The sequence below is a fragment of the Borostomias antarcticus genome (genome assembly GCF_949987555.1).
Source record: "Borostomias antarcticus genome assembly, chromosome: 22".
Lineage (NCBI taxonomy): Eukaryota > Metazoa > Chordata > Actinopteri > Stomiiformes > Stomiidae > Borostomias > Borostomias antarcticus.
Window position 1 is genome coordinate 17,623,756 of NC_140255.1, and position 15,397 is coordinate 17,639,152.

Here is a 15,397-nt window from a genome sequence, read left to right on the forward strand (position 1 = left end):
ACTTTAACTTAAGTGTACATCATATGTATCCTGAGGTCTCTGTATCCTGAGGACTAAATGATCAATTACCGATTGCTCCAACGGGTATCAGAGCTAGTTATGATAATGTCTATAGTTACACAGGACTACATGGTTTATAGTGGTAGGTTATTACACAAGTTGAATAAGTTAGGCGGAAAGGGGGGGGGGGGGGGGGGTAAGTGGATATCACCTGCAGAAATATCACCTGCAGAAATTGTAACCAACAAATAGATGTACTGTAAAAACGACTGTATGGCATTGATTTGAATTAATCTATTATATTAATGTAAACATGAGAACATATAAACAAGGAAGGCATCACACTTTACCTCTATGGCTTGATTGGTTGGATTGGTATAATACATCATGCGTGTTATCCAATCAAATGCCAAACCAGAGGGTGAGCCAATAATAGCAGCCGGAGCAAACTGGGTCCTGTTGGTTCCATCAGTTTTCACTCTCCAAATAGAACCCTAGTAGAAGAGTGGTCCAGTATGGAAGAAAGCACGATTGAATATTTAATAGTTATATCAAGAACAGTAACCCCATAACCCAAGTTGTTGGCATTTAATAGAGCATAATACATGCACAATCTACACCTCTGAGTACTTTTCTGATCAATATTCAGTATTGTACTTTGACACACAATTTCACGATACATACAATGGCCCCATGCCACTCACAGTGCTCTGCGCCCAATAGACAAACTGTTCCTTGTCATCAAAGTCAATGTCGCGTCCCAGGGTGATGCCTGACACGGGAGCCATGGCATTGTTGGTGGGGTCGGCAGGGTCCAGAGGAATGCCGAAAATCACCGTATCTCTCACCACCATCAGGAATGGAGTGTCATCTGAAAATAATAGAATAGAAAGAAATCAACTTAACTATTGTGTTTTGACACTGCAATGTAAGTAGACATAGCTCAAGCATCATTGTGCAAAAAGTACAGGTAAAATATTACCTTTGGTGCAGGTGCGTCCATCACTGTTGAGGTGCCAGCCTGACTGGCAGTGGCAGGTGTAATACCTGGGCCTTAAACCCGACAATAGGCACAGCTGACTGCACAGGTGTTCCTGGCATGGGTTGATTGCTATGTAGAGGAAAACAGAAAAACAAGAACATTAAAGAGTAACTATAGAGTAGTGAGGTGATGTCCTGATTTTGTAGGCTGAAAAGATAGCATTTGAGTCCAAAATCCCTATGGAAAAATTAACAGATTTATGTTAATTTTTGTAACATTAAATTTATGTAACATTAAATGTTTAACAGATAGAATAGAGTACATTTTGTTCTAAAAGTTAAAACACATCTTTGGAGATGGGTTTTGTGGATTTTGAAGCCCTTAGTTGGTAACTTCTACTTACTTGGGATAGATACTGTAGTTTCCTTTTAATACAACGTTTGATAAAGAATTATCTGGGAGCTGTTGGAACTTTACCTGCTGGTTGTTTGATGGGGTGGTCCATGACGATGCCCATGGGCTGGTAAACGTTGCTCAGGAGAGTGGTCATGTTGCCACCGTGGAACTTGTTGGTCCTCATGACTTTACTAGTGTAGCGTTCTGACCAATAGATGTGGTCCTCAAAGATAGTCATACCGTGGGGGTGCTGGAGAACCTGGTGGTAGACAGTAAATGCTTTGAGTGGTGAATAACCATTACAGTGGTCTGGACACACTAAAACATGAGGGGGTCTGGGAGGGATTATCAGATCTCCAATGATAGAGGAGTTCTGTTTCTTTGCCATAACTATTATTAATTTTAACTGTGTATGTGGACATCACATGCTCAAAGACACACGCACGCACACACATATTGTAAAGATTTTTTTTTATCATACACGTAAACCTATTTAATGCTCCAATCACCATGATGCTATACTGTGGTGTCTCCTAAAATCATATAATATGCCTTACCATATCACTGGCCATAACCTGGTAGCGGTTGTTGCCATTGTAGTCACAGTAGTCTATGTACTTGAGGTAGGCGTCTGCGAAGTAGACTCGACGTGTGGTGTAATCCAGAGCCAAGCCGTTGGGCCAGTAGACCTTCTGACTGACGATGACTCTTCTCCCAGACCCGTCCATGTCAGCCCTCTCTATCCTAGGATTCTGGCCCCAGTCGGACCAGAACATCAGATTGGTGCTGGAAAAAATATGACAATTCATTTTATATTATCTATTTATTTATATATACTATGTACAGTAGCTGGCTAACAGACTGTGTGTGCTAACAGACTATTTAGCTGTGTGTGCTAGCAGACTATGTGGCTGTTTGTGCTAGCAGACTATGTACAGTAGCTATGTGTGCTAACAGACTATGTAGCTGTGTGGGCTAACAGACTGTGTAGCTGTGTGTGTTAACAGACTATGTAACTGTGTGTGTTAACAGACTATGTAACTGTGTGTGTTAACAGACTATGTAACTGTGTGTGTTAACAGACTATGTAACTGTGTGTGTTAACAGACTATGTAGCTGTGTGTGTTAACAGACTATGTAGCTGTGTGTGTTAACAGACTATGTAGCTGTGTGTGCTATTATTGCTTTGTTTCTAAGAAGAGATATGAGCAATCTTACTGGTTGCGGGGGTCAAGGGTCAGTCCTCGGGGGCTGGTGACGTTCTTAGTGAGGAGAACCTTCCTGTAGAGTCCATCTAGAGTGGACACCTCGATGTTCTCCATCACCGAGTCGGTCCAGTAGAGGTTCCGAGCGACCCAGTCCACAGCCACACTCTCTGGTACCATCAGGCCAGTAGAGAACACCTAGTAAAACAAATGAACGCAAACAGTAGAACGTACGGCGTACAATAATAACATTGAAGGGTCAAAATCACATCAGCTCTTTTGCATTACTAATAAATGATGCCATATGTATCTCATAATTTCAACTCATCAAAATGCAGAAATGGAAAGTGAAACTACTCAAAATGAAAATAATATCAAAACTGCTCTTCTGTCAAGAAGCGTCCACATCCCACACAATCAAAGGCATCTACTGTAACCCATATGATTGGCAAAGCAGACTATCTAAAAAAACTGATCCAATTCATTCTTGTTATACTGTACACTCCCCCACCTGGCGTTTGTCAGTGCCGTTCTGGAAGGAGCTCCAGATCTTCTTCTGTGAAGCGTCGGCCCAGTAGATCCGCTTGGTCACACTGTCAAAGTCTACAGTCACAATGCTGGAGCCACTGACCACAGGGCGGATCAGGGGTGGTCGGAAATTGATGCGGTTGGAGATGATCTGACTGCGCTTGGCGACGAGGAGAACTGCTGCCCGAGGGTCTGACCAGTGAATTGAGTGAACATAGAGTAATCAAAACTCTCATACTAAAAATAGGAAAGCTAAACTTTATCGAATGTCAATGTTTCTAAGGCATTTCAGCGATATCACTTGCATGTTACATGTGACAGTAGGTAACTTCCTCACCAGAAGCCTTGCAGGTCCGTCCATCAGGCTCAAGCAGATAGCCATCTGAACAGTAGCATCTGAAGGAGCCTCTCTCGTTGTAACATTGCTGGCTGCAGAAGCCTGGTATTAGACACTCATCGATGTCATCGCAGGTCTTGGAGTCATTGAGGAGTTGGAAGCCTGGCGGGCAGGTGCACTGGGCCCCAAATGGGCTCTGGATACACCCATGACTGCAGCCACCGTTGTTCAGCTCACAGTCCTCTTGGTCTGTAGGGACAGGCATAGGCTACTTGAAACAACTCCCCTTCCTTAATAGTCTTTTGAACAAATTAACTCAGTTTTTCCCAAGTCAATTTACTCAGTACCACATTCGTTTGTAATGTATATCAAACATATTCCGTCAATAGGACTTCCCAGTATGCATTACGCATGTTTTCACATACAGTAATATGCCAGCAAGCTCCCAGGAACAGCTCTGGGGTCTCATTTATAAAACATTGCTTCATACTAAAAGTGTGCGTGAGCACAAAACCTGAAAATGGCATACTGTACACAAAAAAACACAAACAGATTTATAAAACCTTGCGCACACAGACCTGCACACAATTTCCCCTTTGTACTGTAAATAAGTCTACCTCGAAATGTGCGCAGATTGATCAGCTTCATATCCCAACTTATCTCAACTTCATTGTGTTATATTTTTGATACCTTAGCATCAAATACCTTAGTCTCTCTCTCTTCTCTTCTCTCTCTCTCTCCCTCTCTCTCTCTCTCAACCTCTCACTCCAAAGCCTACTGGCAAATTTAAAGACATTAAAAGCAAACAACGTTATCACTTACTGCAAATGGGAGACTCGTCCCCTCCGTTGGGACAGTCCCTCTGACTGTCACACACCTTCCCTTGATCAATGCACACCTGGTCTGTGGGACACATCCACTGTCCCGAGGGACACCTGAAGGGTGGAGTGGGACAGTTCTGCTCATCACTCATGTCCCTACAATCGTTGTCCCCGTCACACACCCAGCTCGGATGAATACAGTTGCCATTGGTGCACTGAAAGTAGTTGGGTCGGCAGGTGCGTGGCGTGCAGGAGTTGTGCTCGTCGGACCCGTCCTCGCAATCACGGTGCATGTCGCACTCCCATTCTCCAGGGATACACAGACCGTCTGTCTGGCACTGGAACTCGTCATCATGGCAGAGCCCTGGCCCTCGAGTGGCTAAGGAGAAAGGTAAAAGTAGCAGGTACAAATTAATCGTCTGAATCCATTTGCATCCAGTGGATTTAGAAAGGATTGTAAGTTAAAATAATGTACTGTGGCCATCAAGGATGATGTCATGCTGTAGGGAGTTGTGTTCACTTACGACAGCCACTCTCGTCAGAGTGGTCCCTGCAGTCAAAGACGCCATCACAGCGGTAGCCCTGGCTGACACACTGGTCACCACTGGCACAGGCAAACTCATAGGATGCACAGGAGAACTCTGAGAGGTCATAAACACAAAGAGAGAGATGGGGGAAGTACAGAAAGGGTTACAACATTCAAAAGAACAGAAATATGGCATTAAGGAACATGCTGTATACAATGTGCGTTCTAATCTACATTATAGTATATCTGTTTCTGGCTCACATGAACACAAAGCATTTTTGTAAATACAATACAGGAGTGTGAAATGAATAGTGACTGAGCAGACTCACCACAGTCCTTCTCATCAGATCCATCCATACAGTCCTGGTCTCCATCACACACATATGAGTTGTAGATGCAGCGGTGGTCGGGACACAAGAAATAGCCAGGTGTGCAAGTAGAGATGGTTGAGTCTGTCAGAGGCAGAGTGCTTTCACAAAGGTGCTCATTGACTGATCCCTCTTGTTTATCATAGCAATATATAACTATTTAAATGCTTGTATATGCCTTTTTAGTTTTGAAATGTGTAAAATACTCATTTCGTTAGAAAACAAAAGAAAAGCCAGAGATACATTTTTCATGGCTGAAACCTGTATTCAGCTTCCCCCTTACTACTCACTGCAGTTCCACTCATCAGAGCCATCACGGCAGTCGTTGTCAGCGTCACACACCCAGGCCTTGGGGACACAGTTTCCATTCCTGCAGGTGAAGTAGTCAGCGCCACAGGTGGTGGGAACCCGGGTAGGACAGTTGACCTCATCAGAACCGTCACCGCAGTCATCATGGCCGTCACAGCGCCAACGGTTCAGAATGCAGTGCTTGTTGTTGCAAGTGAACGCTCTCGGAGAGCAGGTCATGCCTGGTAGTCGGGCAAAGAAAGGGAGGAGCCAGATAAGGAGGAGTGGATTGCTTTGTTGTATTTTCTTGTGCTTTGTTCTGCTTTTATTACTACTGTAGCAGGTTGGATTATTGTAATGCTCTCCTGTCTGGCCTACCAGAAGGAGGGTTCACATCACACCAGTTTTAAAATTACTACACTGGTAACCTGTCAGTTTTAAATTATATTTTAAGATTCTTTTATAGTTTTTTGTTTTTTTTTAGTCTATAAATAATCATGCACCTAAATACATGTCAGAAATGCTTTTAAAATGTACAGTACACCTAGTAGGTTCCTCAGGTCCTCTGGCACAGAGCTTTTAATGGTTCCTAGAGCCAGGACTAAGAGGCATGTGGAGGTCCTAGAGCGAGGACTAAGAGGCATGGGGAGGTCCTAGAGCCAGGACTAAGAGGCATGGGGAGGTCCTAGAGCCAGGACTAAGAGGCATGGGGAGGCAGCCTTCAGTTCGTATGCCCCCAGCCTTTGGAACACCCTGCCAGAGGGCCTGAGAATGTCTGAGACCATGGAAACCTTTAAGCGAGATACTTTTTTAATATTGCTTTTACCACATAGCTGTACTTCCTAAATTGTATTCTCTATTTTAATTTTTTTTCTTTTATTCTTTTTTTTATTATATTATAATAAAATTTAAAATTTACTAATTTTATTGTTTCTTCTAAATCTGTTCTCATCAATTTCATCATCGCAACGCAACACAAAGTTATGGTATAGCTGCCTTGTAGCCTCAGATGCTCCCAAGTGGAGTTCATTGGAAAACTGGAAGCATGGGGTCCCTTCATAAATAGGGTCATGCAGTCAGCCAGGTGGGATTAATACCGTGATGACCTTAAACCTGATGCCTTAACAGTATTCAGCCTTACACACATTCATTTCACAAATCCTCTATTAAAAACCTAAACAAACACACAGTACAGTACATACCTGTATCAGTGCAGTTGGCCTCATCCGTCTTATCAACACAGTCTATCACCCCGTCGCAGCGGTAAGAATTGGGTCTGCAGCGTCCCTCATCACAGGGGAAGGAGTACTCCCCACAGCTTGTGTCAGGCGGAGGCACAGAGTCATCCTTCACACAGTCCCTCTGATTGGCCTGGAGCTTCATGCCATAGGGGCAGCCGCACACACGACTGGACGAGGGCGTGGGGAAGCAGAAGTGGCTACAGCGCCCATTAGGCACCATGTTGCACCTGCTGCTGAACACTGATGTGGAGAAGAAACATTAATCAAGAGGACTTGACTTGACTGGTGAACAGAAACACCGATGCTTTCAAAGGTCCAAAAGAATTTTGGAGCAGAGGAAGCAAGAACTTGTGCAGAAAAGAATAATACTCAATATATATGTATTCATAAAAATATACTGGTGGCAATAAGCCACAAGAGGCCATGGTTTACAGTGATTTTAGAACAGCTCGATAGCGTTATACAGTAGGCACGTCTAAAATCACTCTAAGGAATAGCAGGTTGTATGGGTGGAAAACTTGTTGAAAGAAAATGTAACTGACGCTTTCCATTTCACTTACAGTTCCAAACCCATGTTAACTATTGGATGGCATCACTGCTCCCCAAGAGAATATATGTTCACCATTTGAAACTCAATAGCAATATGATCGTTTTAGGAAATGCTTTTCTTGGCTGAGTTGATCATCAAATCAGTATAAAAGATACTGAAATAGTCGATATTTATCCAAATTTGTGAGAGTTCAAGCGCTAAAATCTGCCTAAAAATACACAGTATAGTCTTTTATATACACTTATTTTTACCAAGTCACCAAACTCCATTCCTTTGACAGACTTACTACTATGTAGATCTGCTGTGTAGGCCTTAACATTCATGATTCCGGTGATTCCTTGTCGGATAGGAATGTTCTCCCCTCCATCTCTTTTCCTCATTCGGAACACTGCCCTGAGCCTCGCATCAGACACAAACAAGTGATCTGAAAGAGAAGAGAAAGAAAGAAAGAAAGAGGGATTTAGCGTTGGTTAAACTAAACTGATTGATCATGAATGTGCTCTAAAAAAATGGGCATTTGATTTCCATAACTGAACACATCCCACCTGAATGAATGGTGAGGGAGAAGGGTTGTGTGATCTGCCCAATGCTGCTGAACATCTGTCTGTCGTATCCATCGATTCCCACATGTCCTATCTGGTCCAAGAGGGTGTCCACCCAGTATAGTCTGTCCATCCTGCCAGTGGAGAGAGGTGAGTTTAGGACAGCTCTTTCACATGTGGAATCAGTTATACGTCTCCACAATAAAATAAAATAAATACATTTTTTATGTACTTTTAAATTTTTAAATTTTTAATGTACTAATCTAAATGGATTGTAAAGGGGAAACAAGCTTTTGTAAAGACATAGATACATGTTAAAAGTCAGTTTTATGAACAATCATCTTAAGAATTGTTCTTGCCGAGTGGCTGGAATGGCAAATATGTACCCAGTTGGAGTAAAGCATAATCATATTGACTTAAAGGGATATTTAATTCAAAATACACTCTTGAGTGGACTCTTTAAAGGATTAGTCCATTCAAAATGCATATCCCAACATGATTCACAAAACAAATAAATCATATCATTCCCCCTCACATGTAATCGATAGCCAGTCCGTAGGGCCAGCCCAGAGTTGTGTTGACAAGAGGAACAGCGTTGCTACCATCAGTGTAGGACCTCATGATGACTGCTGGCCGATACCAGTCTGACCAGAACAGGTATCTGTGGAAAAACACCATTATATAAATAGTCAGAGATGTCTATAGTATTTAACAGATGACAATGATAATGCATTCACAAAAGGTTAATGTGTAGTCCACTCACCCACTGCTGGGGTGAACTGCGATACCCCTGGGGCTCTTCAGGCCATTTGCAATATCTCGCCTAGACTTGTCTGTTATTTTGAAGGCCACAACCACCTTGTAGGAGCTGGAGGTCCAGAACAGAACCTTGGAAGTCCAATCATAAGCCATAGCTTCTACAGAACCTACTCTGTAGCCTGTCAGAATCTGCTGGTCTAGAGAATGACAAAATCAGAAACGCAGTTAAGCGCAGTTTATTGCAAATATATTGGCAAAAAAAGTCATCCTCATTTCTGAATATTTCATTTCGAACCCTAACCTAACACTGTAGACACTGTTAAACATACAGTACTCAGCATGATTTCTATTTCTACTATTCACTATTGGACATGCTGTACAGCAGCTAATCAAGGGTTACATTCTCTGACATTGTATATCTCTAGTCCACACCATGGCTCGTAGACTTACTGGTGCCATTGACGTTGGACCTGTAGATGAGCTGCCTGCCGCGGTCATTGAAGAAGACAGCCTCCTCGTTGCCGTCGTACTCCACAGCCGAGGTGGAGAGGGTGACACTCAACCCCGTCAGGGGCAGTGTGATGTCCTCCTGGAGGGACACGTTCAGGGGGATACCCCTGACCGCCAGCGAGGTGGCCAACAGGAGGTAGTCTCTCACCTCTGGAGAGATACAAAGGAATGATTCGGAGAAGAGTCCTGGGTAACACATATGCCTAAGTTGACATTAAACGTATGTACCTACATAGAAATACCTGCAGTGACAGCATTATAGTTACATAGGAGCTGCTGTGTCATAGGAGTACTACAGTATGTATATACCCCCTCCGGTGGGTCTTTAGGAGTACAGTAAGTGGACTGAAGATTGTGTTACCAAAACTAGATTATTATTAACATCCACTTAACCTTGAATTAAAAATGTTCTTATGTTCTTATTTGTTACTGTAAAATATCTTAAGGAACCTTAACAATTCAATAAAGAGCAGACAAATGCTAAATGTGAGTTTGAATTTAAAACCTACAATATACACTTGCTGTCCCATCACAGGAACTCACTGAAACAGCTGCGTCGGTCAGGCTGGAGGTCGTAACCAAGGTTACACTTGCAGCGGAAGCCTAGCCCATCATTGTCAGAGCGATGACTCAGGACACAGATTTGCTGGCAGCCTCCATTATGTCTGCCACATGGGTTCAACACTGTGGACCACAGAAAGACCACTCATGGTCAATGGCAACACTATTTGACCACGAAACAAACCCTTCATGTTACAATTGCAACAAATTAAGTAGGCTACTCTAGTGAGAGAAATGTATAATGTAGCCTACTGTAGCTAAACGGATGTTGTACACATGTACATTACTGAATAGATGCACCAAACCCACAATCAAATGACAGTACTGTACATGACACTGAAAGATCATTCCCTGCTGATTGTGGAATATCATATCAAAATCAAGGATGTGTGTTAACTATTTATGTCTTGGAATTAATTAATCTCCTCACCAATGGGTTGCAGAACTGGGTGTGCGACCACAATGTGACCAGGTCGATCTGCAGTGCGGTAGAGTTGTGTTGGGTTGCTGCCGTCGAAGCGGTTGGCCCGCAAGACCCCCATCTTGGTCCAGTCAGTGAAGAACACATGGTTCTCAAAGACAGAGATGCCAAATGGGTGTGGAACCTGGGTGCCTCCATTCAGGACTGTTTTCCTTCAGAAACAAAACAGGGATAACACTGAATACAAGTCAATGATCAAGAGTCATTTCATTCCATCATATTTTGTTTAGGTCTTTTCTTCCTATAAGACAAAGTTTGAATACCCTATTTGGTGTTATCATACTGCATTTACAGTAGCTAACAAAAATGACTATTCAAATGAGCCTTGTTTAACAACTCTACCTTTTCAAACATTTGATTGGGTTGACTGGCAATGACATGTCAGATAAAAGGACATGACAACTGTGGCTCATTCACGTGGACAAAATGCTAAAGGCAACTTTTCATATCAGTGTGGAATGTGTGCTCTAATTCCTAATAACTAAGGAAAGATGTAGATACTGTATGTAAGGAAATAAGAATACCGCTTGAAGCCAATTCTGTCATCCTGGGCGGAGGTAACAATAACATACACAACACCAGGATAAAGCACTATGAGTAGAATATACCTCTCCAGACCGTTGTAAGTGACAGTCTCCACCATGTCGAAGTGACTGTCGGACCAGTACACTCTCTGGGTGACAATATCCAGTGTGATACCCGTGGGAACGCCAAGCCTGGTTTTCACCAGTTCCACGCGGTTACTACCGTCCATGAACGCCCGCTCCAGTTTCATCTCTTCACTGTTGTAGCCCATGTCAGTGAAGAACATGTACCTTCATAGAGCAATGGTGATGTTAAGTAGGTTACTTTAGGTAGAAAATTGTTCAATGTTAAAGCTCAAATTGTTCAAGTCAGAATCTATAATTAGTGAAACAGTGCTACAGTACACAGGCCCAGTTGCGCTTTCTAACATAAAGTAGGATAGCTTTGAAAATGAAATGTTGTTGTCACACGAAGGTGAGTTACTGTTGCACTACCACAATTGGCAATTATGGAACAGTTATGCAAACTGTTAGATTAGGAATTTAAATTTAATTCAAATGTTCATATATTTTTTTATACTGTTCACACAAAGCTCAACAAATCTGAATGTAATCCAAATCATCATCATCATCATATATAGGCAGCCAAAGTTAATATATTATGCTAGGTCATAGTTTCACATGCAAGTTCTTTTAATTCTTACCCCACTGTAGGGTCCAGGGCCAGCCCATGAGGAGTCAACAGGTTCTCAGCCACGAGTGTGACTCTATTACCTCCGTCAAAGTCACACATATCTATGCGCTCCACCCTGGCCTCCAGTACATAGAGTTTGAAGTTGATCCAGTCCACAGCGAGATTCTGGGCACTGTGGACCGCAGTGGACAACACCTCCTGGATGTCCCCTCCCTCAAAGTTGGCGGAGAACACCTGGGGCCAGAATGACATGTATTCACCATGTTTGAACCCCAAATCACATGCAACCATAAGAGGATTTATGATTTAATGAAAGACAGCGCTTATTATAACTTACTTTCTGAGTGCCAGTGTCAGTCCAGAAGACCCTCTGACTGTGCCAGTGATAATCCACACCTACGGAGTGACCTCTACTCTGAGCCTGGACTAGGGTTCTAATGAAGCGTCCGTGGACGTCCGCCATCATCACGTCTCCTCCGTTGGTGAAAATGAGCTGTGGTCGGCCACCTGCCAGAGGGGTATAACACCAATCATACAACAGTCTTCAAATGTTCATTTCTATTAACTGACAATGCAATACTTCATAGTATCTAAAACAAACTCCAATATGAGGCCACCAGTTTATGGACACCCTCTGCTTGCCACAAGCTGTTGCAATGCATTTAACCATCTAGTGGGTGTCTAGCATGCAAAGTGAATGATGTGTGTCCACCTGAGCTATTGGCCCTGCAGAGATGCCCTTGCTCCAGGAAGTACCCTTCAGAGCAGCTGCAATGATGCGTTCCAGGACGGTCTTCACAGAGCTGGTCACAAATCCCCCAGATGTTACAGTCATTATAGTCTGGGGACGCAAAGCACATTTATATCACACAACCATACTGTAAGCTTTGCAATTGAAATTTAAAGAAATAGAAATACTGCCTCGCAGGTGTATGCCTACGCCATATGCCAATAAGTACGAATTTTTACAGCTCACTTATCTGGCCCCCGGGTGATTACTGTTTTTTTGCTTCCCTCTGGAATATGTAGAGAGTGGGTCGTATGCCCACCTCCCTTGTTCTCTGTAAAGCGCATTGTGTTGCCTCTGGGTATGAAATGCGCTATACAAATAAAGCTTTGATTGATTGATTGAAGTCAAGTTGCAGTTTACAGTACGTCCCTGTCTATCCAGACTCCTAAAATATAATGTGAAGACTTTTATTTAAAAGGTAAGATGTGTAGGTATTTATTGGTGAAATTGAAGTTATCACTACTTTATCACTACTGTATATTGACATGTATGATTCCAGTGAATAATGTCCAGTGAGAAACATGGTGTCTTCACTTAAACTTTTTTTTTTTTTTTACAGAGGAGTACAGACTTTCAAGATTTCCTTTGGTTGAAGACAGGCAGCCCTAAATAAATGCATTAGAAACAAATTATTTTCATAGATGACTGTCAGGGTCTGCTTACAACAGGCATGCTCAGTGTTGCGAAAGGTGTTGCGATATCGTTTCCATGTAACCCTGATAACCTCTGGCAACGCTGATGAAACATTCTGTGTAACTTTGAGGTCAGTCTCGTTCCGTTGTCATTCTCGTTCTCAAAACGATGTGTAACCCAGGCCTTAGACTCACCCACACAGGAGCGGCTATCGTTAGCTACAATGAAGCCGTCGGGGCAGTAGCAGGCCCCTCCCTGGGGACTGAGGTGACACAGGTACTCACAACTCAGGGCTGAGCACTGGTCCAAACCTACGACGGGGTAGAGATGGAACACAACAACATTACATTAAAGTCATACTGTACCTTCCGATAGATGCATCATAGTATTAGTACAATCAAATTTGAGGCGCACCACAGATGTTAGGGTGATACTAGGTACAGTAGGTGGTAGCATTGTAAGACATGCTGGTACTGAACGGCTGAGTGAGTGGCCCCTGTATTACAGAAATACCATGTCCCATCAGTAGAGATAGCTGACCCAAATAATCAAATATTTTCTCCTCAAAGTTTCTAACCGATTATTGACTGTGACTGCATATAACTGCATGTCAGTTAGTAATGGAAATTACAAAAAAGTACATCTACTGTACAAGAGTGAATCTTTAAGAAACGTGCACAAATGCTCTGAAAAGATATGAAAGATGAGGAGTGAGACCATAAATGTGGCAATGATAGACATAACCAGAGTTTTGAGAAGCCTTAAAGAATACAGCACCTAAGATGCTCTAAAGAATATAGCGCCTAAGATGCTCTAAAGAATATAGCACCTAAGATGCTCTAAAGAATATAGCGCCTAAGATGCTGTAAAGAATATAGCACCTAAGATGCTCTAAAGAATATAGCGCCTAAGATGCTGTAAAGAATATAGCGCCTAAGATGCTGTAAAGAATATAGCGCCTAAGATGCTGTGAAGAATATAGCGCCTAAGATGCTCTAAAGAATATGAAATGAAATGAAATGTAGTGAACTATTCTAACTACTGTACCCACTACCTTTTCAAATATTTAAGATACATGGGAATCTAACCAGCCCTCAAATCTGACATTGTTATCATTCATAAACATATAGAATGGAACAATTACGGAAGTGTAATACATTCAATTGAATGTACTATACTGTACTCTTCTTTTCTCATCTCTGAACATGTACAGGTACATCAAACCTACACAAGACTAGTGTTTAAAAAATACATGACAGACTCACTGCAAGTGGACTGTGCAGTGGTGTTGGTTTCATCAGTTCCTCCAGGGCAGTCAGGATGGCCGTCACACACTTTCCCCACAGGCACACACACTGACGAGCCCGGACATCCCCACTCACCAGGGTAACAGTCTCGGGAATTACTGTCTGGGGAAAAAGTGCAAATGCTAAATGTTCCACACATTTTGTACATTTACCTTATGAGGCAATGAAAAAATAGAAATAAAATAAAATTCTTAGTGTTGCTCACCACATCCGCTCTCATCACTATAGTCCCCACAGTCATTGAACTGGTCGCACACCCAGCTCTGTGGTATACAGCGTCCACTGGGGCAGGTGAACTGGGATCCACTACAGCTCTGGTACTCTGAGGGAGGTAGGAACACAACACATACAATCAGCCTATAATGTATCTTTATCAACTACAACAAAGTGAGTATATTAAAGTCATATATTAAGTTTGCACAACTGGCCAGCAACTAGTGCAAAGAACAAAAGACGCAACAAGCAGACAGATGGGGCTGTGTAGTTCTGTTTCACTGTGGATTATGCCACAGGCGGGATTCATTACATTGAAATCCATTAGATCTCCAATGCAAATATTTATTCTGAGTCCCTCTTACCACATCCTTCCTCATCACTGTTGTCCCCACAGTCGTTCCAGTGGTCACACACAAAGGACAGTGGTATGCAGTAGCCGTTGCTGCACTCGTACTGATGGAGAGGGCAGTGCTGAGCCGCTGAGGGAATAATGCAGACTTGAGAAGAGAACCCATTTTCATATACAAGGGTCATATACAGTACCTACACCAAATTACCATATGCACTATACTGTAATACCCTCCCATGTGTCTGATTTGACCTACTGCAGTTGGATTCGTCAGAGCCATCACGACAGTCCTGTAGGCCATTGCAATGCTGTGAGTTGTTGTAGCAGGCACCGTTGGCACAGGTTTTCTCAGTGCAGCTTGGGTAGTCTGGGGAATAACATTGAAGCCAAGACATTATAAGCTAAAAGGGGCCACTGCACTCCCAGTGTAAGAGAGAGACAACTTTATATCATACTGTAGGAATTTTCACAACTTTGTGAAATACAACATAGTGTGTGTAAATTGTGAATAGCATCTAAAATTTGAATAAAATGCTCAAATGGATAAGCACCTGGGCACACATGGGACAAATAGTTTAGTTAATTAGCCTACTTCTGCACTGAAATTAATACATTTTCTTGTTTAAAAAAAAAGAAAAGCCAGAGGAACATCCACTGCCATTACAAAGAGGCAAAGATGAAAGGAGTAATATGAGTTAGAATCTGAATTTACAACATAACTGCACCAATTACAATTCAAACATCATATGACTGGTGCATCATCTTTTGTGTAAAGGAGCACAGGAATGC

At 42.5% G+C, this 15,397-nt stretch overlaps 1 protein-coding gene across 1 annotated transcript in view; it reads right to left on the minus strand.

The window, feature by feature from the left end:
- lrp2b (low density lipoprotein receptor-related protein 2b) overlaps nucleotides 1-15,397 on the minus strand; it is a gene marked incomplete at both ends in the record, with an annotated part of 55,074 nt that overhangs the window by 37,189 nt on the left and 2,488 nt on the right. Inside the window, 29 exons of the mRNA XM_084456142.1 lie at nucleotides 351-494; nucleotides 705-871; nucleotides 983-1,111; nucleotides 1,460-1,637; nucleotides 1,936-2,164; nucleotides 2,597-2,781; nucleotides 3,095-3,303; nucleotides 3,449-3,697; nucleotides 4,271-4,648; nucleotides 4,794-4,910; nucleotides 5,125-5,247; nucleotides 5,454-5,693; nucleotides 6,654-6,932; nucleotides 7,529-7,666; nucleotides 7,788-7,918; nucleotides 8,320-8,445; nucleotides 8,548-8,740; nucleotides 8,994-9,203; nucleotides 9,597-9,737; nucleotides 10,045-10,247; nucleotides 10,704-10,910; nucleotides 11,324-11,547; nucleotides 11,651-11,820; nucleotides 12,026-12,154; nucleotides 12,931-13,047; nucleotides 14,002-14,145; nucleotides 14,249-14,365; nucleotides 14,622-14,738; nucleotides 14,865-14,975. Of these exons, the coding sequence (XP_084312268.1) occupies nucleotides 351-494; nucleotides 705-871; nucleotides 983-1,111; nucleotides 1,460-1,637; nucleotides 1,936-2,164; nucleotides 2,597-2,781; nucleotides 3,095-3,303; nucleotides 3,449-3,697; nucleotides 4,271-4,648; nucleotides 4,794-4,910; nucleotides 5,125-5,247; nucleotides 5,454-5,693; nucleotides 6,654-6,932; nucleotides 7,529-7,666; nucleotides 7,788-7,918; nucleotides 8,320-8,445; nucleotides 8,548-8,740; nucleotides 8,994-9,203; nucleotides 9,597-9,737; nucleotides 10,045-10,247; nucleotides 10,704-10,910; nucleotides 11,324-11,547; nucleotides 11,651-11,820; nucleotides 12,026-12,154; nucleotides 12,931-13,047; nucleotides 14,002-14,145; nucleotides 14,249-14,365; nucleotides 14,622-14,738; nucleotides 14,865-14,975 (5,105 nt within the window). The remainder of the gene's footprint in view (nucleotides 1-350; nucleotides 495-704; nucleotides 872-982; nucleotides 1,112-1,459; nucleotides 1,638-1,935; nucleotides 2,165-2,596; nucleotides 2,782-3,094; nucleotides 3,304-3,448; nucleotides 3,698-4,270; nucleotides 4,649-4,793; nucleotides 4,911-5,124; nucleotides 5,248-5,453; nucleotides 5,694-6,653; nucleotides 6,933-7,528; nucleotides 7,667-7,787; nucleotides 7,919-8,319; nucleotides 8,446-8,547; nucleotides 8,741-8,993; nucleotides 9,204-9,596; nucleotides 9,738-10,044; nucleotides 10,248-10,703; nucleotides 10,911-11,323; nucleotides 11,548-11,650; nucleotides 11,821-12,025; nucleotides 12,155-12,930; nucleotides 13,048-14,001; nucleotides 14,146-14,248; nucleotides 14,366-14,621; nucleotides 14,739-14,864; nucleotides 14,976-15,397) is intronic.